At 40.1% G+C, this 24,502-nt stretch overlaps 2 protein-coding genes across 2 annotated transcripts; one reads left to right on the top strand and one right to left on the bottom strand.

The window, feature by feature from the left end:
* The first annotated feature begins 15 nt into the window (after positions 1–15).
* LOC147162132 (complement component C7-like) lies at positions 16–10,305 on the top strand. The gene is made up of 18 exons (XM_086096527.1): positions 16–169; positions 395–456; positions 723–798; positions 916–1,057; positions 1,171–1,315; positions 4,726–4,864; positions 5,136–5,264; positions 5,365–5,608; positions 5,758–5,871; positions 5,956–6,122; positions 6,441–6,669; positions 6,814–6,985; positions 7,086–7,173; positions 7,346–7,478; positions 7,610–7,801; positions 8,895–8,991; positions 9,080–9,240; positions 10,107–10,305. Exons 1-18 carry the CDS (start codon positions 164–166, stop codon positions 10,277–10,279), a joined length of 2,469 nt encoding a protein of 822 aa, XP_085952653.1. The 5' UTR covers positions 16–163; the 3' UTR covers positions 10,280–10,305.
* A 672-nt stretch (positions 10,306–10,977) lies between these two features.
* On the bottom strand, positions 10,978–23,536 carry c6.2 (complement component 6, duplicate 2). Its single transcript, XM_086096526.1, has 18 exons — positions 23,476–23,536; positions 22,660–22,831; positions 22,422–22,578; positions 22,088–22,232; positions 19,829–19,970; positions 19,170–19,308; positions 18,638–18,817; positions 17,900–18,143; positions 17,428–17,547; positions 17,170–17,336; positions 16,869–17,094; positions 15,602–15,770; positions 15,356–15,467; positions 13,493–13,625; positions 13,218–13,412; positions 13,011–13,098; positions 12,388–12,632; positions 10,978–12,292 (listed from the first exon to the last, which is right to left on the bottom strand). The coding sequence occupies exons 2-18, from the start codon at positions 22,803–22,805 to the stop codon at positions 12,111–12,113; spliced, it is 2,790 nt and encodes a 929-aa protein (XP_085952652.1). The 5' UTR covers positions 22,806–22,831; positions 23,476–23,536; the 3' UTR covers positions 10,978–12,110.
* Positions 23,537–24,502: the final 966 nt, after the last annotated feature.

The following is a 24,502-nucleotide window of genomic DNA, read 5'->3' as shown; positions in this document are numbered from 1 at the left end:
TGGAATTTGAAATGTGCTTGTTCCAATTTGATAGATGAGACTTTCACCAGGGGGGAAATTCCAAAATATGGACTTCTGTTGAGTAATCTCTCTTTGTGGGTTATGTGACACTGAGGGCTACAACGCTGGACAAAAAGAAAAAAAGGCATAGAAGGAATACACCATGAAGGTAAACCTCTAAAACGTTCAACAATGTTTTTTGTTGTACTTATGATTCATTACTGTATCCATCAGATTCTGGTTCTTCAGTGTGCTGTTGTCATTTTTGGTTCAGAGCTCACAATACTTGAATGCTAAATGCCGAAAGGAATTTAATCCACCAATATTTGCTTTCAGCACATTTAATCAAGTTAAAATGTGTCAAGTAAAGTTTGGTCTTCTTTTATGTTAACAGTCGGATTTGGATGCAGCCTTGCCATGTTTGGTTTTGCTACTTGCATTGCTTTTTCCAGTTAGGTAAGTGATAAGTAACCACATGCTGGTCTAACACAATAGTCACAATGTTTTATATATATATATATATATATATATATATATATATATATATATATATATGTATTTTTTTCCATTATACTCCATGAACCTTTACAGCAACTTTCATTTATTTGTCATAAAAATGTCATTGTGTTTACCAGCTGTTTTCCTAGCCGGTAATGTGAGAATCTGGCCCTTTTCCTGTTCACATATATGAGATTCCGTTTTAAACACTGTACTTGTTTTAGCTGTCAACAGCCAATAAACTGCAGGTGGGGGTCTTTTGGAGATTGGTCTGAGTGTGATGGCTGCACTAAAACAAAGGTAACCCATAAAACTGTCGATAATGGTGTGCCCTACATGTGAACTTAATTGCTATATTAACACATTTCTGAAGTGGTTGTTGTTTTTTAACAAACAACTTTGTTTTCTCTTCATTAGGTGCGCACTCGTTCTGTCCAGGTGTATGCCCAATTTGGGGGTGTGGCATGTTCAGGCGAAAGCACAGAATCTCATCCTTGTGTGCCACAAAAGTGGTGTCCTCTAGAAGCGGGTTGTGGACGAAGGTTCCGATGCACATCTGGTGAACTAAAAGCATAAGCCATCAAAAGCATTTTCTCATTGAGATCAAAATTGAATTTTTGGATTTTTTTTTTCAATGTTGCCAGTATAAATGATCAAATGTCCTCAATGAAGGTCAATGCATTAGCCAGTCTCTGGTGTGCAATGGAGATCAGGACTGTGAAGACGGTCTGGATGAGAGAGGCTGCAATGAAGATAACAGTCAGTTTGTATGTGATTTTGATAAAACACCGCCCAACTCGGACTTGACGGGCAGAGGGTGAGTACGTCAAATCTCTACAACAGCTTTTCTACAGTACATTATATGCAACATCACTTAACTTTACAAGAATTGTAGGTGAGTTGTTAGTTGATGATCGGATAATCCTATTTGATATTTAGTACAGTATTTACACCAATGCATGCAATGATAAGACCTAAGAGTTGAGTTGATGTCTTTATACCTCATTACAGAGGCACTGTATATACAAAGTAAAATGCAAAGCTCTAAATACTATTATTTATAATTGGCCTACATTTTTTGTATTTCTAGCTTTTATATTAAATTTACTAGCCATATACAAGATTGGATTTGTTCTAAGGTTCATTTCCCTGCATGTAGGCAATTAGGCCTACATCCTTAGCATTTTGCTAACAACAAATATCCATCCATCCATTTTCCAAACCGCCTATCCTGCCAAATACTTTCGCAACTGTGTATTCTCTACATTTCCTGAATATGTTTAAAGCAGATTTTCACAATATACATCATGCAGTTTTCAGAATTGCACTATAACGTATTGTAAAGCAAATGGACAACACTTTCTTTTGTTTATTCATGTTGTCCAATTTCTATGACACCAAGGATGTTGTCTTCATTATATAAAATTGATTTTTTTTTTGTTTCTCTGACCTTTGACAGCATAAACAAGGATCAGCATACACCTTTATTTTTGTTATATTTCTCTTCTTCTTTACATCTGTAAATAAATAATTGCATTGAGTCCGAGTGGACCATGTTCCGCACCTCCATTGTTGAGGCGGCCGATCGGAGCTGTGGCTGGAAGGTGGTCGGTGCCTGTCGTGGCGGCAATCCTCGAACCCGCTGATGGACACCAGCGGTAAGGGATGCCTTCAAGCTGAAGAAGGACTATCGGGCCTTTTGGCCTGTGGGACTCCAGAGGCAGCTGACAGGTACCGGCTGGCCAAGCGGAATGCAGCTTCGGCGGTCGCTCAAACTCAGACATGGGACGAGTTCGGTGAGGCCATGGAAAACGACTTCCGGACAGCTTTGAAGAAATTCTGTTCCACCATCCCGCGTCTCAGGAGAGGAAATCAGTGCACCATTAACACTGTGTATAGTGGAAATGGGGTGCTGCTGACCTCGACTCTGGACGTCGTGAGTCGGTGGGGAGAATACTTCGAAGACCTCCTCAATTCTTCCTTTGAGGAAGCAGGGTCTGGGGACCCTGAGGTGGGCTCCCCTATCTCTGGGGTCAAAGTCACTGAGGTGGTTGGAAAGCTCCTCGGTGGCAAGGCCCCGGGGGTGGATGAGATCCGCCCAGAGTTCCTAAAGGCTCTGGATGTTGTGGGGCTGTCGTGGTTGGCACGCCTCTACACCAACGCGTGGACATCGGGGACTGGGGTGGTGGTCCCCCTTTTTAAGAAGGGGGACCGGAGCGTGTGCTCCAACTATAGAGGGATCACAGTCCTCAGCCTCCCTGGTAAGGTCTATTCAGGGGTGCTGGAGAGGAGGGTCAGTCGGGAAGTCGAATCTCGGATTCAGGAGGAGCAATGTGGTTTTTGTCCCGGCCGTGGAACAGTGGATCAGCTCTACACCCTCAGTAGGATACTCGAGGGCGCATGGGAGTTCGCTCAGCCAGTCCACGTGTGCTTTGTGGACTTGGAGAAGGCGTTTGACCGTGTCCCTTGGGGATTCCTGTGGGCGGTGCTTCGGGAGTACGGGGTACCGAGCCCCTGATACGGGCTGTTCGGTCCCTGAACGACTAATGTTGGAGTTTGCTCCGCATTGCCGGCAGTAAGTTGGATTCGTTCCCAGTGAGGGCTGGACTCTGGGAATGTTGCCCTTTTGTCACCGATTCTGTTCAAAACTTTTGTGGATATAATTTCTAGGCGCAGCCGAGGCGTTGAGGGGGTCCGGTTTGGTGGCCTCAACATTGCATCTCTGCTTTTTGCAGATGATGTGGTGCTGTTGGCTTCTTCAAGCTGTGATCTTCAACTCTCACTGGAGCGGTTCACAGCCGAGTGTGTAGCGGTTGGGATGAAGATCAGCACCTCCAAATCAGAGACCAAAGGGTGGGGTGCCCTCTCCGGGTCGGGGATGAGATCCTGCCCCAAGGGGAAGAATCTTGTGGTCATGTTCACGAGTGAGGGTAGGTTGGAGCAGGAGATCAACAGGCGGATCGGTGCAGCGTCTGCAGTGATGCATCGGTCCATTGTGGTGAAGAAGGAGTTAAGTCAAAAGGCAAAGCTCTCGATTTACCAGTCGATCTACGTTTCTACCCTCACCTATGGTCAGGAGCTGTGGGTCGTGACCGAAAGAACAAGATCTCGTATATAAGCGGTCGAAATCATTTTTTTCCGCAGGGTGTCCGGGCTCTCCCTTAGAGATAGGGTAAGAACCTCGATCATCCGTGAAGGACTCAGGGTCGAGCCGCTACTCCTCCACGTTGAGAGGAACCAGTTGAGGTGGCTCGGGCATCTGGTTCAGATGCCTCCTGGACGCCTCCCTGGAGAGGTGTTCCGGGCATGTCCCAACGGCAAGAGGCCCCGAGGACGACCTAGGACACGCTGGCCTGGGAACGCCTTGGGATCCCGTCGGAGGAGCTGGTTGAAGTGGCTGGGGAGAGGGAAGTCTGGACCAACCGGACCTCGGATAAGCAGTAGATCATAGGTGTCAAACTCCGGTCCTGGAGGGCCGCAGTCTTGCAGGTTTTGGATGTTTCCGTTCTCCAGCAAAGCTGATATATGATCAGCTCATCAGCAAGCTCTGCATTAGCCTGATAACGATCCTGCTGATTGGAATCAGCTTGTGTTGGAAGAGGGAAACCTCCAAAACCTGCAAGACTGCGGCCCTCCAGGACTGCAGTTTGACACCTATGCAGTAGATGATGGATGGATGGATAGCTTTTATTTTATGTTAAATTAAATCTTAGTTTTTCTGTTTTTACATTTTTGGGTCCATTATTTATGTTTTGAAAATGTATCATAATATACTATTATTCCTCTCTTCTTTTTATTATTTTAGTATTTTCTCATTTATAGTTTTAGCTCTGGCTTATCTTCCTAATATTATTTTAGTCTTGTAATTTTACTCTTCCAGTGTTTCCTCAGAAGGAGACTTCTGCAGCGGGAGCTGGGGTTGGGCCTGCGGCCACAGCTTTTGACCCTCTCCTGGTGCAGACGGCTCCCTGAGATAAAATTTTCGTCACCAGGTTGCCTTGTGCTGAGTCTTAGGGGCCTTAGATCAGCTGTTTTGCTTTGTTTTGAATGTTTTTTATGTACTTTTTTTGTGACTTGGTATTGTGGGGGGTTGTGGGCTGAGGATTTGATTTTAAACTATGTAAAGCTACATAAATAAAGATTGATTGATTGACAATAGTGTGTTTTGTACTTTAGATATTACATAGCTGTTTGCAAATGTGATGGGTTTGTTGTTTCTATTACCAGGTATGACGTGCTTACAGGGAAGCTGAGGGCAGGTGTGATCAATACACTGAGTTTTGGAGGGCAGTGCAGGAAGGTGTTCAGCGGTGACCATAAAATTTATTATCGACTACCACAGAACATTCTCAGGTACACTTTTGAGGTGAGTAAAACAGGCTCAAAGTAGTTGCTGCCAGCATGTGCCAGTTATATGAAAAAAATGAGAAATTATTTACAAGGTGAATGTTTTTTTTTCCAATAGTGTTGTGTTGTTGTTATTATTATTATTATTATTATTATTAGTATTATTATTATTATTATTATTATTATTATCTAATTAATATACAGTGTTAAGAGTTTAGAAGTGTCTTTCGGCATGAAAAAAAATAATAATAAAAAAACATGTTACCGGTAGTTGCGTTTTGTTTTCGCAGGTGAAAGTGGACAATGAGGAGAGTGATGAATCCTACAAAAGCGCTTGGTCCTACATGCAACACATCCAGGTCAATGCCTTAGTGGGACATGATCGACGCACCTTTCACAAAGAGCTCACTGAAACAACGGTACAATTGAATCATTTACATTAAAAATGATTAATGCAATGATTCTTGTCATTCATGCTGTGTCTTCATTAAATTCTCATTCTATCCCAATGTCAAACAGAATCACAGACTCCTAATTTTAAAGAATAAAGTGGAGTTGGCCCAGTTCCAAAACTCAGCCCCCCAGTATCTGACCCTGGCTGAAGAATTCTGGAAGGCTTTAATCTCCCTTCCATTCACGTACAACTACGCTGCCTACCATCGACTGCTGCAGACATACGGCACACATTATCTCTCTGAAGGTTCGCTTGGAGGCGAATACCAAGGCTTGCTGGAGTTAGACCGCCAGACATTTGTATCATCCAGTAAGAACCTATATATTTGTAAAAAAAATCAAGCTAAACGTGAAGAAAGTAAAGTGAAGAAAAATATGCTGTCCTCAAACATAAACCAGAGTTGCTTTCTAAGTCATGCAATTGATGTCATGTGGTCTTTTCCTTGAAATTGTCTAAAGGCGCAACACAAATAGACTACCAGCACTGCTGGAGAAAGGTTAAACGACGGCTGTTCAGGAAAAAAGTAAAAGTCGTCTGTGAAAAATTCTCCAAGTCTTTATCATTTGGTGAAGGTCAGTGTTTTAAGTATTTGGCGTGTTAAGATGTTACACTCTGTGAACAATTTGCCAGTGTCAACTTGTGTGTTTTCTCAACAGAAAGAGGTGTGAACAAGATGCCCATTAAAGTAAAGACATTTGGGGGCGATCCATCGTTTTCAGACGTCTTGAAAGTTTTAGATCTTGAAAATCCAGAAGTAAATGGAGAGGCCTACAACAACTGGGCCTCTTCTGTCAAAGACTTTCCTGACGTAATTGACAAGAAGGTATGACAGCAAGCTCTGACTATTGACATGATTGGGTTAAAAAACAACAACATTATAAATAGGCTTGCTCAATCACTTATATGAACCAGTGTCAGGCTTAAAAAACAAACATGTTTGTCAGACTTAAGCTAATAACACTACTGACTTTGACTGTAGTTAACCAAACACTACTAGACCTATTGCTTAAGTAGATTACTCTATGATAACAGTGCATACAAACAGGTTTCTGGACTGTTTCAGGACAGACATTTTGACCCCAACCCAAATATTGACTCCATCTAAACGAGGTCATTGATCCTCTTGAAACTTGCCTTCCAGCTACGCCCTCTGTATGAGCTTATAAAGGAGGTGCAGTGTGCTGGGCTCAAAAGGCTTCACCTAAAAAGAGCCATTGAAGAATACCTGACAGAGGAACACCCATGTCACTGCCAACCCTGCCAGAACAATGGCCAGGCTCACCTTACTGGTTCGGAGTGTCGGTGCATCTGTCGCCCTGGAACCTCAGGACGAGCATGTGAGCATGGAGCTGTGATTGGAGAACAGCTAGGTATTGTAAATGAGGATACCCACCTTTTGAGCAAAAAAAAAAAAAAAAGAAGAAAAAAAAAGATGAATATTTAAATGTAAATTTTCCACATGATTCCTTTGTGCCCCAATGTCACCTTTTAGTGATAATCGACTCTTTTCAAAGGAGTGGTCCATGGTGGCTGGAGCTGCTGGTCATCCTGGAGCTCTTGTTCTGGAGGTCAAAGGTCAAGGTCCCGCACCTGCAACAACCCTAGCCCCAGCAGAGGTGGCCAGGACTGCTCGGGGTTTTCTGTAGAACAATCGCCCTGTGAAGATGCAGATATACAGTATTTGAAGTAAGGACACATACACATTAATCAAATTCCAAAATTAAATGACAACAAATAAAGATTGAATTGATGCATGAGGGTTTTTGTTTTCTGTCTATGTGTGCAGGATGATGGAGCCCCATTGTTTCAGCTTGTCTGTGACTCCACCAAAGACTTGTGGACCTCCTCCAAACCTCAGAAATGGTTTCATCCAGGTGAGATTTGTATGATGACTAATGTATAAAACTGTCTTCTGTTATCTGGATTTCCCACCATTGAAAATAACATAATGTTTGGCTATCAATGTAGAATTGGTATTATCTTTTGCTAATACTCAAGCATGCAGTTCATGTTTTAAGTGTACCTGCTTCTGCATGCCTTTTTCAGAATCCTAGTGATTTTTATTTGGCTGGAAACACAGTGGAATACTCTTGCATATATGGTTATTACCTCAGTGGAAACTCTTTGGCTGAATGTACTCAAAGTCAAACCTGGAAGACTGGAGCAATGGTTTGTAAAAGTAAGTGTCCTTTCCAAAAATGCACAAACAGCTACACACCAAGCCACTTCCCTTTGGTACTCTGAGTGTAATATAAGACTCTTAAATTAATCATAGTTGCTATAAAACGCTTTCTTCACTTCCATTCACAGGTTCAACATGTAACATTCCCCATCTCCACAATGACATGACGGCCACGCCCATTAAAGTGGTCTATGAGATCGGAGACAAAATAACCTTCTCCTGTCCTGAGGGATTTATGCTGACTGGTGATGTTTCAGTCAGTATCTGTAATCCAAGTCTTCAATGGTCTCCTTCTCCCTCCACAGCTCACTGCGTTGAAGGTGATAGTGATCATAAATAACATTGCTGCATACATTGATCCATCCATTTTGTCCTCATTAGTTTCCTAACCCAGCTGACTTTGGGCGAGAGGTGCACTGGTCACCATCAGGACACACCCCCACACACCCACACACCCCCACACACACACACACACACCCACACACGCGCGCACACACCCCCCCACACACGCACACACACACACCCACACTCGATTTAGGAGTGATTCATTCTCATTGACTAGGTGCGAATGCAGTGAGAATGGCCAATCAAGTGTCTTTTCTGCCTTTTGCCTTCAAACTGTTCCTCGTACTGTATTTAAGCTTTCCCTTCAAAGGGCTTGCATTGTACTTAACAAGCAGCCTTTGAAGTCATTTGCCTTCAATCAGCCCACGTGTTGCATGAGCAGAGCGGGGGAGTGCCTTGAGTGCTTGTAGTTGTAGCATTGTAGCCTACTTAAATAAAAAAAATAATAATAAGTGTACGTGGGTAGTCTGTTTTAAAAATAGCTCATCAGTGATTGGATACTGTGTCTTGCTAAGAAAAAAATAAAACAGAGGAAGAATAAATATTTATTTACTTATAAACTTAACATGGTACATGTTTCTAAATGTACCAATTTTTCTATATTTTGTTTAAAAATTAAATAGAATGTGTTACATGAAAAAAAATGTTGTTTCCCTAAATATTTCAAAGCACATTTTAAGATGTAATTTTAATACTTTGATATGCCTATTCATAAATTTTCCCTGGGTGTCTGTGAAAGCTGCTCCTTGCTCTGCAGTGCATGACGCTTGGTGGTAAACCAGAAGAGCTGCTAAAAGATTTTTTTTTGCCATCCAACATAATAAACATATCATTTAGGTATACATATGACTTACAATAAAAATGGAAGTGAATTAATGTCAAGTATTGGGATATATATCTCCTTGAAAATCATGTATTGGGATACATATGTATCGTGATACGTATTGTATCGTGATATATATCTTATCATGAGGTTGTTGGCAATACACAGCCCTAGTATATGCCATAATCCAACGTCTGATTTATTTATTTACTGTATCAATAAAGTAGTTTTACATTCTCTCTCAGGCCCCACAGCTCCTACCCCTAGCGAGGGCCTGAAGTGTAAACTGTGGGAGAATGTCGGAAAAACTCAGTGTGTGTGTAAAATGCCATTCCAGTGCCCGTGAGTATTTGTCTTAATGTATTCTTTAGACTGAATTATTAGCAATTTTTATTGAAGTCAATGACCGGTTTCTTTATATCTTCTGAAGGACTTCTCTGGAGTTATGCGCCAGACTAAGCTCAAGCCAGCCTCGTGTGCTCGGTGTTTGCCAGCTTGGAGCTCTGCGATGTTTGGGCCGCAGTTTTACACTGGTCAATGATAGCGAGTGTGACTGGCCGACAGGGACCACCTCTGGAACAAAGTGTCAGCGTGAGTCAGGAACACTTTCAAAGTACATTACAATGTTATGTATGGTAAATCGGTTAAATTAATTATTAAATCAATAATTGTTAATTATTAAATTATAATCAATTGACTCAAATTTAATATTTAAAATAATTTAGAGGCCGAGCCTGCGGAGCACCAGATCTAATTTTGATCATTTTATCAGGATAACAGACGAGAACCTCGTTAAAGCAGTCATTAAAATGAAGGCTGTACCCTTTAGCAATTTTGTGAGTTCTTTGTTCAGCTTAGAGGTTAATATACATTGATAAAACACACACACAGTACACAATCAGGTCAATCAGGTTGCATTTTTGATCTCATGTTAGCCGGGATTCTAAGGTCAAAATTCAATCAATGCAAACACGTACAGTTGGACACATCAAAATAAATCTTACCTAGAGTTTACAACTGTTAAACATGCACACAAATGACTAGTTAAGTGGGGAATATGCCACACAAATGAAACACCTTCACAATACTTCATGGAGTCAACATTTCAAAAATGGCAAACACATAACATTTCATAATTCATTGTTCTGTTGCAAAAATAGGACAGGTTTCGGAAAAGTTTTTTTTTTCATGTCTGTCAATCTCCTGGATTCCAGAGCTGGGTGGGGCTGTCTGTGGGGGTGCGTCTCTTGGTCAGAACCCCCCCACCTTGACATGCCCAGGGCAAAGAAATGGAGTTCCTTTATCCTTGCTGGCGTTGTAAAACTTACAACCGGCCGATAATCATTTTAGTTATTTCTGTTGTTGAAAAAAAATACAAATTACCGGTCTTAAATGTTGATACTATAAATTTTTGATAAGGCAAATAACAACCTTCTCCATTTGTTTTCTAAAATTAGCTGGGAGTTGTCAATGCCAGAATGCATCAGAATGCCCAGAAGACTCGCCCCCCCTGTGTGTGACCTTGGGTGTTGGCAGCGTTGCCGTGACGATGACCGAGTGCCAAGTGGGATTCAGGAGGTGCGCTGGCGAGCAGCTCACTGTGATCGACATCGACGTATGCCCCCAATAAAGATATTTCATTTCCCTCATCATGTATGATTGGAGTCCATGATGCAATGTTTGAATGTCTAACAACTACATGTAAGGCCATGTCTTTTATTATTATTTTTGTCATGAAAGGCTGAAAAGTATGGTGTGGTAACCCATTACTGCCAGTAAAAAGAGAGGCCCGTTTCTTTCTCGAGTTAAAAAAGAAATTATGTCAATAATTCCTTTTTTTAACTGGTGAGAATGGGCCTTTTTCTAGATGAAAACAATACATGTTTGTGATTACATTGTTATGACAAATTAAAAACATTTTTTTACAAGATAATTCTTTATTGATTCCCAAAGGGAAAATTAAAGTCTGTATGTCATCTTCCTCTCAGCTATGACTTTGAGGGTTGTCCAGTTCAAACCCAACCAGAAAATGGTTTTCCTCACCACATTATTGTTCACCCTAGTAATTTAACCAGATGTAATGCTTCCCCACAGCAGCAGCGTGCACTGGACACTACAGATTGGTAGAAGATCACGAATTGGTCTATTGTGGGACCAGTCCAGTTGGTTGTTGGCGTGTACCTTCAGGTACAGAATTTTTTAGCAATCCAACATTTCCACATCTTCCCTGTGTGGTAGTAGGTCTCCTGCTCTTACTATAGTCCTTCCTTGATATTGTATTCATAGCTGCATAAAAGCTTTAGTAAAAACAACAAAATGTGCGAAACATTTCTTGATCTCTACTTTATCAAAAATAATTATCAGTGTTGTTAAACACACATTCCAATGTTCATCAACATACAATGCAGGAGTATATTAGATTAATTTTTTTTTGGATCCAAGCAAATTGCAGCTCTCAGTAAAAATGACGTTTTTAAGCATTTATTGTACATATTGTGAAACATGTATTTTTAGTCTCTACTTTGGAGGGGAAAAACCACTTGTTTAAACCGACAAGTTCCACAATGCACCTTCAAACATGCATTCCAAAATGTTTCGGCACACAATCACACACACACACACTAGTGTATCTTTATAACATAGTGTGACTTTTGATGACATTGGAATGTTGTAAGCGCAGAGGTAATTTAGCAGTATATTTTGTTATACTCTGGATTTACTAAATAGGTTAAAATAACTTGTAGTGCAGAGTTTCTAAAATATGCAAAGATGAAAAATAGTGGTATAATATAATATACAGTATTGGTAGCCTACGCAAGCTCATTTTGTTCAAATTGAATGTCAAATTCCAAAATAGCCTCCATAATACTTTATTCTACATCAGGAATGTCCAAACTTTTTCCTCATCCTGTAATGATAAAGATGACAATGCTTCTAATTGAAAAGAGCAAATACTTAACAATCACTGCCTTTGACAAGTATACTTGTCAATGATTTTTTTTTCAATGGGGCTAGATGGGGGAGAATCTGCTTATGCTCCACTGTAAATGTCATACTTGGAAATAACTTTACTGATGCACAACCACCAGTAGATGACATAATTGCCCCATTTTATATGAAATAAACACAGTTTGAGAGTCCATGGGAGTAATGGCTGCATTTTGGGCAACCTTCATTTTTCAGGACAAGGCAGAAAGGAAAGAGTGTGTCAGATTTGGTTTATATATAATTATTGAACATAATACCGTGTGGGTATTGACAATTTTGAACATTTCTCAAATGGCTGGCAGTGAATGAGTTTTAACAATATTTAACAAAAATTGTATGTTTTGGGAGGTTCCGCTAAATCTAATCAGTGTATTCACAATCACCACAAATTTGTTGCACATTTTGCTGTAGTGGTGGAGTAACAAATGTGAGTCACAAATGCGTCTTGTCGTATCGAGTGACATCATTTTGGATTATCTGGATTCACAGACGCCTTCATTGAGGATCTCAAATTGGTAGTTGGCACACTTCAAAGATACCATGGAGCAAAGGTCCACACTGCGAGTTCTCTGGATCCTGGTCAGCATCAGACATAACTTGTGCGTCTCAACTTGGGGACAGTCCCGAGCAGCTATGCATTCACACTTCTTAGATGCTGAAAGCACATTGAGGACAGAAATTAATTTGTTTTTATTATTTACATTCAGTTGTAAAGGGGACAAAAAAACAAAAAAAAACAGTCACACTTACTTGAACATTTCTCCCATTCATAACACGTGTCAAGATCACACGACTCCTTGACAGAACTTTTTGAGGCAAACTTGGCTCGGAACCTGGCCCACTCCAGTTTATCGGCATCCACGATATCGCAAGCACCTTCGCTTACAAAGAAGAGTGGATCGCCATGGCAACGGCCGGCGTGGAAGGAACAGAGGGACATCGACACGGTGACGTTGAGGTCAATGTTCAGGATGCAGAGATTCTCTGGTTCGGATCTGGGCACACACACACAGACACACTCACACACAAGTTTGTTTCACTATCTTTATGGGGTTTCTAATTAACATAATGCATTTAATAGCCCCTAACCCCAGCCATCAGAAATGATTGCCTACCGCTATTTCTTACCCTAACCTCAATCATAACCCAATTCAAACCTAAACTCTAAAACCAAGTCTTGACCCTCAAAAAGAGGTCTAAACTTGTGGGGCCCAGCAAAATGGCCCCACATGGACGGCTGGACCTCACAACTCTGTGAAATCCCTAAATGTTGGCCCCACTATGTCATAAAAACAAGATCACACGCACACACACACACACATGTTACTGTATGTATAATGTACAAAATGAAAGAGTATTTGCAAAAATCTTACAGGCAGTCTTCCCGCTGTATACAGACACATTGAGGGCCTTGATGTTTCTCACCTGGACCACACTGGCTGTCAGGTTCAAAAGGCTCCTCTATAAAGTAACAAGAAACCTTTATTTCTTGGGGAAAATATGCATTTACATAACACTGCTTCTAGACAAATAAACGCTTTTCTTTGGCACGTAAAGCTGTAAAACGACATGCCATGTACCATTAGTGCAGCGCAATTCTGCAGGTAAGGAAGGTTCCCAGGTGAGACTAGTGCTGCACCTGTAAAAGCCTCGAGGCAGTGGCGACAAACCCGGCTCAACACAGTTCAAACCCACTGAATCACCCACTTTGTATTCTTCTTTGCTGTTGAACAGCGTCATGTCATCAGGAATATCAAGGGGAAGGCATACCTTTCCTAAAGGTGGAGGAGAACATGCAGTAATGAAGAATGATACACTGTTATATGGTAACTTATTCCAAGAATCCCAAACCCACTGAGGCAGCTTCCTCTCGGTTGACTCCATGTCCCATCAGGAAGACAGTTGATGAACTGGAAACCTTCCCGGTCAAATCCTGTGAAGCACTGGAACTCTTCATCCTCACCAAAATTATAGTACTGCTTTGCTTTCTGGACATATAACATGGAAAGTTTTAACTCATTTGGTCCCCAAAATGTCTAAAAACGTTATATTTTAAATAGTGACATGGTCCCAAAAACGTATTTATATGTTGTTGTTTTTTTTTTAATGCAAGAGCATACAGAAGGCTTTGATGCAGCCTCTGACTTGAAAAGGTCACTTAAAGCAATTGTAGTTGTTACAAAAAATGGCCAGCAGGTGACAGCAGAGTATAAGAGATCAATCAGGGCCATGTTGCAAAAAAGGCTCTTTTCTCCAGTGTTTTCAACAGGTTTGTGAATAATGATGAAACTTAGCTATATTCTAATGCTAATTACTGCAAAACGGAAACAAATACAAATATTTTCCTGATGAAAGAAGAGACTCTAATCTTTCTTTTGGTAGGTTCTATGTTTTTTTTTAGCAATAGAACATTTATTCTGTGGGCCATGCAAAATCAGTCAAAATCCAGTAAAACAGCCGGGAGCGAAGGGGGTTTGCTTCAGCGAGAATGGCTGTGAGTGAATGAGTTAAGACCCAGCAAATAACTTCTGTTTCGCCATCACAAAAGTAAAAATGTATCCTACCAGATAACCTCTTAACTCTTAACTAAAGTTGTGTAACATAGACTTAAACTTCTGTAGCAGGCGTTGACTGGGACCATAGTCGGAACTACAACTACTTCCTGCTTTTGCATTTAGGAATTATGGGAAATGTTGTCCTACTATCAACTGCGGTCATCAATGTCACTGGTCGGACAACGCAAGCTGAGTTTTTTAGCGATATTTCCGCTGTTACAATGCGTGACCGGCGCGAGGTAAATGGCACAGCCAGCTTTCGGGACCAAGCAAAAAAGTTGTATAATGGTGAGCGCACTGCATTGACTTGTTTAGCGCTGTTAAAGAGTCAAACAAAATAGCATTTAGCATTAGCGATTGATACAAATATTGGCAGTGTCTCGCTAACCCGCACCCCGTTGACGAAGATTGATTAGCGGTGAAATTTGGTGAAATTATAGTGTCCTGCTTTTTCATTTTGAAAATCTGGTCATCCTAGGCATGTTTCCAATGTGGGACCAGCGCAAGGTAAACTACAAAGCCAGCTTCCAAATAGCTGCCGAAACAGCAAAAAACGGTTGGATAATGGTGAGGATACTGACTTGTTTAGCACTGATGAACTGTGCTGTTACCCAAGATAGCATTTAGCATTATTAGCATGTCGACAAAAAGGATTTAGCTTCATTGTGTATTTGATTTTCCGAGAAATTGTAGCATCCTAATTTTTTGTTTTGAAAATCTAGTCACCCTTTTCAAATATGTACCGCTTATCTGAAGCTAGCGCTGCTAATGCTATCAGCTAATGCTAATACTTATGGGTCTGATTAATTTGGGCTTTCAAATAATAGTGATCGGACGGCCAAACTACACAAATGTCACATGAAAATGGCAGATCTTTGGGCAGAGGAACTCAGTAGGGTTGAAATAAGTATGTAAATCAGCCAAAGTGTCACATCACAATTCATCAAAATTTAGAAAAGCACACTTATATTGTTACATTTTACATTTGTATCTCCCAAGCCATCACACACACACACACACACACACACACACACACACACACACACACACACACACACCCCCACACACACACACACACACACACACACACACACACACACACACACACACACACACACACACACACACACAAAAGAAGTGCATATCAATGATATGGTCTTTACCCTGAGGAAGCTGTTGTCAGGCGGCTTTGGCCTGGGACAACCCTGGACACCTGGAGGAAGCTCCTCCCTCCATCCCATAGTGAAGTCATCGTCATTCTCACATGTTTCATGTCTGGATGCGGGAAAATAAAGCTTCATACTAATTTCTGGGATTGTAAAATTACTATTATTGTGAAATAAGCGTTTTTGTTGTAGCAGCTGTAGCAGCAGCGATGATTATATCCACGTGTTGTCGTTTTCACCTACAGTTTGAAAAGCGAGATGTGACATGGTTCCTCATCCCTGTCAGGACCGTTGCAGACTTGGCCTCCTCTCAAGGGGGCAGGGTTGTCACACCTCCTTCTGCGATGTCTCTTCATGGAGGCTGAGCAGCGACTCCACGGTCCCCAACAGCTCCAGGAACCATCTACTTCCTCTGTGAGTTTCAAAACATACAAGTACTATTTAAAAGATCATGTTAAGTTAATAGAAATTTAGTTTTCACTGTGCTGAAAATATTAGCAAATAAGACACATTATTGAATAAAAACACACATTTAATTTGTTTCCTACATTTACTGCGGCCTGTCAACTGAAGACTGGTACACATGTAAGGATTTTTCAAATCATATAAGATTTTTTAAAATCTTTGGCAGACCCTACACATAAATATTAAAACATCGGGCAGTTAACATTTATGGTCATATCTCAACACAGCATCCCACACACATAAATATTCGACAGGTATTCCTAGCCTGGAAAGCAGACTCATCGCTTTAGCAGCGGGTGAGTCTGGGAACGATCGTGACAGTGAAAAGATCCTATCAGTGAAGAACGAGTATGACATCATAAAAGTGGGACGTATGGGTTGAAGAGTAGTAAACACAGGGACGTACATATGCAATGTATAAATCATATGAAAGTCCATGAGATAGACAGTATCTATCCATTGAATTGGTCATCTGGTTTCACAACAATTGACACAATTGACAGCATTTTCAGAAAAACTGGTAGAGGTGAGTCTGGCAGGGTAAAACTTGGATTCCTGGAACACTCGGAAGATGGTGTGCCTATCTATTCAGTCAATGAGTGAACTCAATTGGAGACTAGAGTCTTGAGTCACTGCACAAATTGGTGAATAACGTGGAGACGTTGGCGAATTGCCTTGAAGATTGCCAATACGACTAATTGTTTCTCTCTGAGAGTCACAGGCAAAAAGACTCAAGGCTGACCGAAATTATCGTCAGCCTGCTCCCAAAATAATCGTTATTTGGACTTTCTCCTCAAACGGATTCTGCTGGATGCTAGCTCCAAGGATCACTGGGACACACAAACCGCTCCGCCATGATAAGGTGACACTCAAGGAGAAGAGTCATTAAAACCCTTTCGGGAATTATAGTCACTACAATGGACAGCTTTTTAAAAGTTGCCTGTGGACAACTTCTCAAAAGTTGTTTTGGATCTCTTTAAATTGTAGAGCTGATGATAATGTGTCTGGTAACATCCTGTAAGTATTCTGCAGTGGTAAACAGTACCTGAATTGAAGTCAGGAGCTCGTTGCTCACAGTTGGGCCCAAATGTACCGGTGTGACAGGCACACTTGCACTCAGTACCAAAGAGAAAAACTCTGGCATTGTTGGGGCAGGGAGCACACTTGCAGGTATCAAACTCTTGCAAGTACTGCTGCAAGGCTTTCCTCAGGTGCCTCCTCTTTGTGGCTGCACAGGGGATCCCACGCACTAGAGCTATGATTGGCTCCACCTGGATAATCACAAATGTTACGGTGTTTGAATTAAATTCAACACATTCCATTTGTTTGAATCTTCTCTGTTTAACCTTGAAATTAACTACAGCGGGATTATCGAGGACAGACTTGGCCCAGTTCTTGTAGGAGTTTCGATCAGGAGCAGGGCCTTGCCTTTCCCAGGCCAGCGATGCTGCCTCTCTGGTTCGTCCGCCTTTCACGGAAGAGTAAGACTTCTCTGCTGCCTGAATGTACGAGCCTGACCCGGACAAGACAATGAGAACAACTGTATACTGACATTATTCTTTATAAGAAATAAATAACGGTTGTTGTTGCTGTGTGGCAGAAACCTTTATATTTTTGAGTCATTTTGTTGTCAGAGCACATGGGTAGAGCCCTCTGTTGAGCGAGGACAATTGTCCATTTGGTCTCTCGGGCAAGACAACCTTTAACATGCTCTTCTGATTCACCTGTTGGAGAGAAACTATGGTTTAAGGCTTTCGTGGCAGTGATTAGCATTAGAATATAGCTAAGTTTCATCATTATTCACAAATCTGTTTAAAACTGTGGGGAAAATAGCTTTTTGCAACATGGCCCTGGTTGGTCTCTTATACTTTGCTACCACATGCTTTCCATTTTTGTAATAACTACCATTGCTTCAGGCTTTCTCTTCGGTTCAGTGGCTGCATCAAAGCCTTCTCTATCCTCTAGCTTAAAAAAACCCCCATAAAAACCGTACAAATAAGTTTTTGGGAGCAAATTAGTTAATTGCTGTTGTAACCCAGGGTATCATTTAAATGATGTTATGTAGACTTATCATACCTGAGCTGGTAAGCTCCTCTCGGTTGTACTGGTAGACCAGGTCATAGAGGCCTCCGAGTGTCCCTGAGCTGTAGTAATGTGTTCCAAAGAGTTGAAAGACGTTTCTGTAGAGGGCATAGTTATATTCGACGGGAAGTGCGTGGAGGAACTTGAGGAAAGGCCCAGACAGGACCAAATTGCTTGGGTGCCGCACTTTGAATGTGGACACAGGCAGAACCTGGTGCACCCGGAAAAACTTGGAATCCTAGCAGAAGAATTTCGTAACATTTAGTCTACTTGAGATAGTTTGGTAGATGAAACAATTATCATGTAATCGTTCAACATTTGTCACAATATTTTTCATCTGATAAAATAAATTTATGAGATTCAGCCTAATTGACAATTTCTGGTATGCAGTTGCATTTACCATCAGCTGATTTCAGCTAAAAAATATATATGTATGAGTAGAATATATGTCAAACTTCCTGTTACCGGTAATTGTACACTTCAGAATTCAGACCAACACCTTCAGAAAAAAAACAAGCCTGTAAAGTTGCACAAAAATCCACTGGCCGAGCATCTTTAAAGAATTAATTCCAAAAGGTTCCACACAATGCAAATGATGTTGTTTCACCTCTATTTATTTTAGGTGGAACTGGTGTGGTGAGGCTTAGGATGAGATCAAGAAGTTAGTGAAGTCATTGATGGCCCAATCGTTCTGACATTGACATAACTTTTTGCACTTGTTTGCTCACTCACCGTTTTCTTTGAAGCTTCAAATGCATCCTTTGATTCTATATGTGACGTCAAAGGACGGAAAAGAAGCCAACCAAAGATAAATATATTTTTGTTTCTCTCCTCTTGAGTGGACTTCTTTACATTAATGGACTCTGAGTGCAGAGGACTGGGATCCGTGCTGAAGTCTTCGATCACACCAACCTTTATGAACACAACAAAATGAACAACAACTTTGTGAGTTAAAGCAGCTTTGTCCCGTTGTTTCTAAGAGAGCATGCTAAAACGGTTTGTTTTGTTTTTGTTTTATTCCAAACCCTATTCATCTACAAATCTAGTTTAACTTTTTATATAACAAATATATATTTTTAACAAAACTGAAATAAATAAACATTGAATTGGCCACTGAATTAAGTGATTATATAATACTAAAACAAAATAGAAAGATGTGGCTGGTTTATTGTCAGATAGTGACTACAAACTGTATTGGATGTGTTGGACATCTTGAATTCCTGACATAATGCAGCACAGTGGGATGAAAGCTACTTCACGGTACCTTAATGTCGAAGCTCTCAAAGTTGTGAGGTATCCGATGGTAAAGCAGTGTGCTCTGAGGCCTCCTGATGATGCAACTTCCTCCCATAAACATGTTGTCCAGGACTGCACCCCGCGGTTCATTTGCAAGCGCATCAAACCTTTCAAAACATCTCAGTGAGCAGGTCAAACTGGAACACTTTTAACATGAAATAAGATCAAGGTCAGCTATACAAAAAGTTATTGTGAAAAATGTATTGTTAGAATTTGTGTATCGCTGGCATCCAGCCGGAACCGCCCATGTACCAATTTGATCTCTTGGGGTACAATGTTGGAAATTAATAATTAAATAGCACTGCATCGGCCCTAAAAGTAGCTGGTCCAGCAGGCACCAGGCCTGGTATGCCAGATGGCTAGTCCAGCCCTGGGCATGTAGAAATAGTTGGGAATCGATATAGTATGATCATTGTGGTAATTTTCTAATAGCTGAATTTCTGGCGTTTTACGTGTTTATGTGTTTTTCATTCATCCACCTGTCCATTTTCTGTTCCACTTTTCTTTTTTAGCAAGCCAAGTTACGGTGTTCAGTTCATCTGATATTCTTGGGAGAAGCGATAGATTTATGGCCAGAGCAGGAAGTAATGCAAGACGTCAATAGTGACGTATTGACCTTCATCTTACCCATTCCCCACCAGGTCAGCACCAGGAGCCACTCTCTTATCGGCCGGACACACAACTTTGAAGTCACTACAGTCCCTCTCATCAGAGTTATCTTCACAGTCGTTCTGTTTGTTGCAAGTTAGTGTGGCGTTGATGCAGCGTCCTGAAACAGAGAGGGAAATTCTAATTGTTAATGCCAGGCTTAAAATGGTTTTGGATTTTTTTAAATTAATATATTTAATTTTTATTTCATTTCAAATTAAACATTTTTTTTTCAGTTTTAGAGCGAGTTTGTCGGTTTTTATTAGTTTATATTTTTCAGGAAATTCTATGCTATAGTGTTTTTTGTTTTTGTTTAAATATTTTAGTTTTCAAAATGTATATTTGGGGTATTTGTTGAGTACAAGATTAAAAAAACAAGTTAAAAATAAATATTGTGTAATAAAGTTAAGTAAACTGCAATTCCCAAACGACTGTTTAACCTATACAGCGATAAATGTTTAAAATAAACCCTGAATGCTCATGTATGAAAGCAATTGAAAAAGACTAAAATTAGGGCCTGAGTAGCTGTTGTTTGCAAAGAACAATTATGCTGTTTTTAAGGGTCTTAACTTGAGTGAAAACTAATGAAACTCTGTACACACATCAGGCTGGCAGGCAAAAACATTTGTTTTTGACAGGGTTACTGTGCAGTTTCTTAAAATTGGCTCAGTAGTGCCCCCTACACATTTTTAACAAAGCACCCGTGGTTTAACATCTATCTGTGACTTTTTGGAGGCATATGTAACAGCCCAAGACCTACAAAAAGTATTTTGTAGTCTTATACTAACCCTAACAGGAAGTCCACCATTTTGAATTTATTTTAGAATTTTGCGCTATTGTTGCCCTCTTATAGAGGTCCCATCTTAGCAAACTCTTCCTACAAATGTATCTGATCGTCTTTAAACCTTGGGTTTCATCTAAAGACGATAAAAAGTTATTGGAAACCTTTTCTTTCGTTGCACGCTGATGCTGGGTCGGTGCAAAGAAAAATCATGCTATTTTTTAGGGTTGAAACCGGGGTAATACTCAAGAAACTATGCACATACATAAGGCCTGGCAAAAACATGAATATTTTAGAGGATTTTTGACAATACCCAACCTGCATGTACCCCAACGTGGCCAGGGTTGCGAGGGCCCTTCATAGCCATTGTAGTTAGTTTTAGTTAATTTTGCAATAATGAAAAATGTTCCTTTAGTTATTTGTTTTTTGTTTAAAGCAATCTTTTGTTAATGAAAACGGGTTTGTTTCACCGTGGTGTGGACTGTCTATCTTTGTTTTCGTTATACTAGCAGTTTCCTGTTTTATTTTGAAGTCTGACTCATCTCGTTTCAGTTTGCTTGCTTTTCCTTGTATATTGTTATCCCTGATTGTTCCCACTTGTGCCTTGTTAACCCCCGCTGTTAAATAGTCCGCGTCTTCCCTGTCATTTGCCGATGTGTCCACAGAAGCGGTTTTCTCAGCTTCGTTCCATGGTCGTCGCGTCACGTCACGTCACGTCACGTCACGTCACGTGAGTGTTTTTGTTCCCGTTTTTACCTCCCTTATTAGATCGCAGTTTGTTTGTCTCTGCCAGTGCCTTGTTTTTTCCCTCCTTTTTTCAGAGGTGATTTGTGTGTGTGTGTGCGTGTGTGTGTGTGTGTGTGTGTGTGTGTAAAACTCTAACCATTGTTTGGCCTTTTTTCCTACTTTGCATCTGAGTCCTCCTTCCTTTGGTCTCGTGTCAGGTTTTTTAATTTTAGTTGTAGATACAAGACAAGATAATGTTGACACAATATAATAATTTAAAACAAGCAGATATTTACACCATACTATATTAATTTTATATGTACCTACATCGATACGATATTGTCTAAAACCCACTTTAAGAGGGGAAAAAAACGATAGTGACCGTAAAGTTGGAATTGACAAAACTAAAAATAGAAATAATACATTGCCGTATGAAAATTAACCAATCACAGTAAGGCCTGTGTTTTACAATTGGTAACGGATAGAAAGAAGTTTATGTTTCTTGTTTTTTCCAGATAATGTCACCACAAAGGACGGTGTCTCTTTACTGTCATTCTTTTGAAGGAGCTCATGCAAGTATTGATGTCTACATGGTGTAAAGTGGTTACATTATTACAGCTCAGTATCTTTTTGGAATGGGGCATTTATTTGTTAAATTACACCGTGGTAAACTAGAAGATAGATACTACTTAAGTAAAACTGTAATCCCAATAGATGTGCACTGCCGATACCATTGTCACATTTGAAGTTGTCTCTGCAGTCAACTGGTGCCAACTTGCATTCTGTGGCGGGATAACAGGGCCTCCCCTCCATCAGTTCCACACTGCATGGTGCACCACCAAACTGGGATGGTGTTTGGATAGCCCGGGTCCGTAACTATATCGACATCAAAGAAGAACCAATCACGGCAAAGTCATTTGATTATTTGCTTTATGCAATTCTAAAAGACAGGCTTCTAAAAGATGTTCTAATAATTTCTGTCTTCCATCCGACTTTGATACGATTACAAACTGAAATGTGCTGACAAAAGAACTTCTTGTGCTGGTTTTGCAATGCTTGTCTTGCCTGTTTCTTGGCACAGGGAGAGCAGTCAGACCAGGGCCCAAACTCTGTCAGCAGGCAATTTATGGGACAAGCCTGCACATTACAAGCCCTCCTGTCGTTTTTCTCGCACAACTGATGACAGCTGCTCTTCCAGAAGTAATCGTCATATTGAAATGCTCTGTCAAACGGATATGAACAAAACAAATATGAAGCAAGTATTTGTCATTGGCATCCACGGTCCACCTATTGTGATCCTTGCCTATGTCTTCTCTGCGTGCCGTGGTTGCATGTCTGAGAGCAGGCGGACCATGTGCCCCAGGGGTATCGATCACAAAAACAAGATAGGCTGGCAGAAATCAAACTGAGGAGATGGAGCAGCAGGAACAAACTTGTGGAAGAGTCCATCAGGAGGAGGAAAGACCCTGACAGAGCTGAAGGATATCCATACATTTATCGGTTAGTTAAACCTTCACATAAAAGGAATTCTTTTTTTCTTTTTTCTTTTTAATGCACACATTAAAGGAACTTCAATTGCACTACATAATTATTTCAATTGTCCATTTATCCATATACAACTTGTCCTATACATTATGTATTTACTACACGTTTTAAACTATTACACATTTTTTCATGCTTTCCCCTCAAAATGTTTTAACAAATAATTACATCAAAAAGCTACAAGCATAATAACTACTTTATAGCAAATGTTGCAATATATCAAATATAATAAAGTGTTTATTATTTTGAATGAAATATCAACATAATAATGGCATTAATGCATGATTTATCAAATCAAACTTTATTTATAAAGGACCTTTCATACATTGAAATGCAACTCAAGGTGCCGAACAATTAAAACATCCATAGTACCGTTAAAAAGATAACCCATCCCTCCTCCCAACACCCCCATGGTATTATATACATTATGCAACAATCAATAATATCTATAGCATTTTCTGCTAATTTAATAAAAATAAAATGTTTCAATTAACTTTAATTCACTGCTTTAGAACTGTCGTTTACATCATGTTACAGCAATACACAATACAGAAATAGTTTAAATCGTCTGACTTACCGCACACAGGGTAGAGGAGCTGTTGAGTTTGGGATATTGTCTGCACTGCAGGCAGAGCTGAATCTGAACTGAAGTTTGTCTTGACAGATATTTATATCTAAAAACCTCCCACTGGAATTTCTCAAGTTTGTTTTGGTCCAACTTCCCTCTCGGCATCCCAAAAAGTCTCAAACTGGCGCACCTTTTTTGATAACAGAATTCGGAACACGAAGTAACATAAATATTTGTCCCTCCAAATTACGGGAAGTAAAACAGGAATTTTGCATGTGCAAGATGTGCTCCAGATGTGTTGTGTTCAATCTCTACACTTTCATTTTGTGACAGAAGAAAACTTTTCCTCCCTTTTTTGCACTTAGCCTCACTTTCACACAATGCACAATGACATTACTATATTTAGGAATTATATAATTTGTTATATTAAAAAATCTAACTTAATGTGCAAGAATACTGTTTTAAAAGTTGTCCCTTATAGTTACATACATTGTTTTGATTATGTTTTCTAATGTATTGATAATTACTGTATTGTGTTGTGCTACATGCTCATTTCTAAAAATGGATTGCTTTGATAGCTTTGTTTGTCCTTGTGCTTTGTGTGCATCAGTAATACTTTTTCTCAAGTCCAAACTGATTTCTTTAGTTTTCGTCATGGTGATTTCTCAACAGACAGCTTCAATGACTCATAGTGAAGCTTTTAAACCATTTTTTAAACTTCAACTTGAGTGAAATTCACCTGTGAAGTTAAATCACTGCACAACAGTGGTTTGTGCAACGACTTAATAAATGGTCATTTCTTATAGGGGGCTAATAATAATGTCCCAGGTCATTTTTGTTTTTTTCTTGATTCATTCTGTATTGGTATATAAATAATTTGTGCCTCTTAGAGAAAACTAATATGTGCAGAAGTGCTATGTTGAAAATTCCTTGATCAATAAAAAATACTTTGTGAAATCTTGAAGAAATTTAAAATTTCAGAGGCGGCTAATTCTTTTCTGTTTATGACATAATACTGTACATAAGTTGACGACTA

The sequence above is a fragment of the Leptonotus elevatus genome, chromosome 15 (assembly GCF_054856555.1).
Source record: "Leptonotus elevatus isolate MCC_2025b chromosome 15, RoL_Lele_1.0, whole genome shotgun sequence".
Lineage (NCBI taxonomy): Eukaryota > Metazoa > Chordata > Actinopteri > Syngnathiformes > Syngnathidae > Leptonotus > Leptonotus elevatus.
Note: the sequence above shows the minus strand (reverse complement) of the source record. Positions and strands in the feature narration are given on the sequence as shown.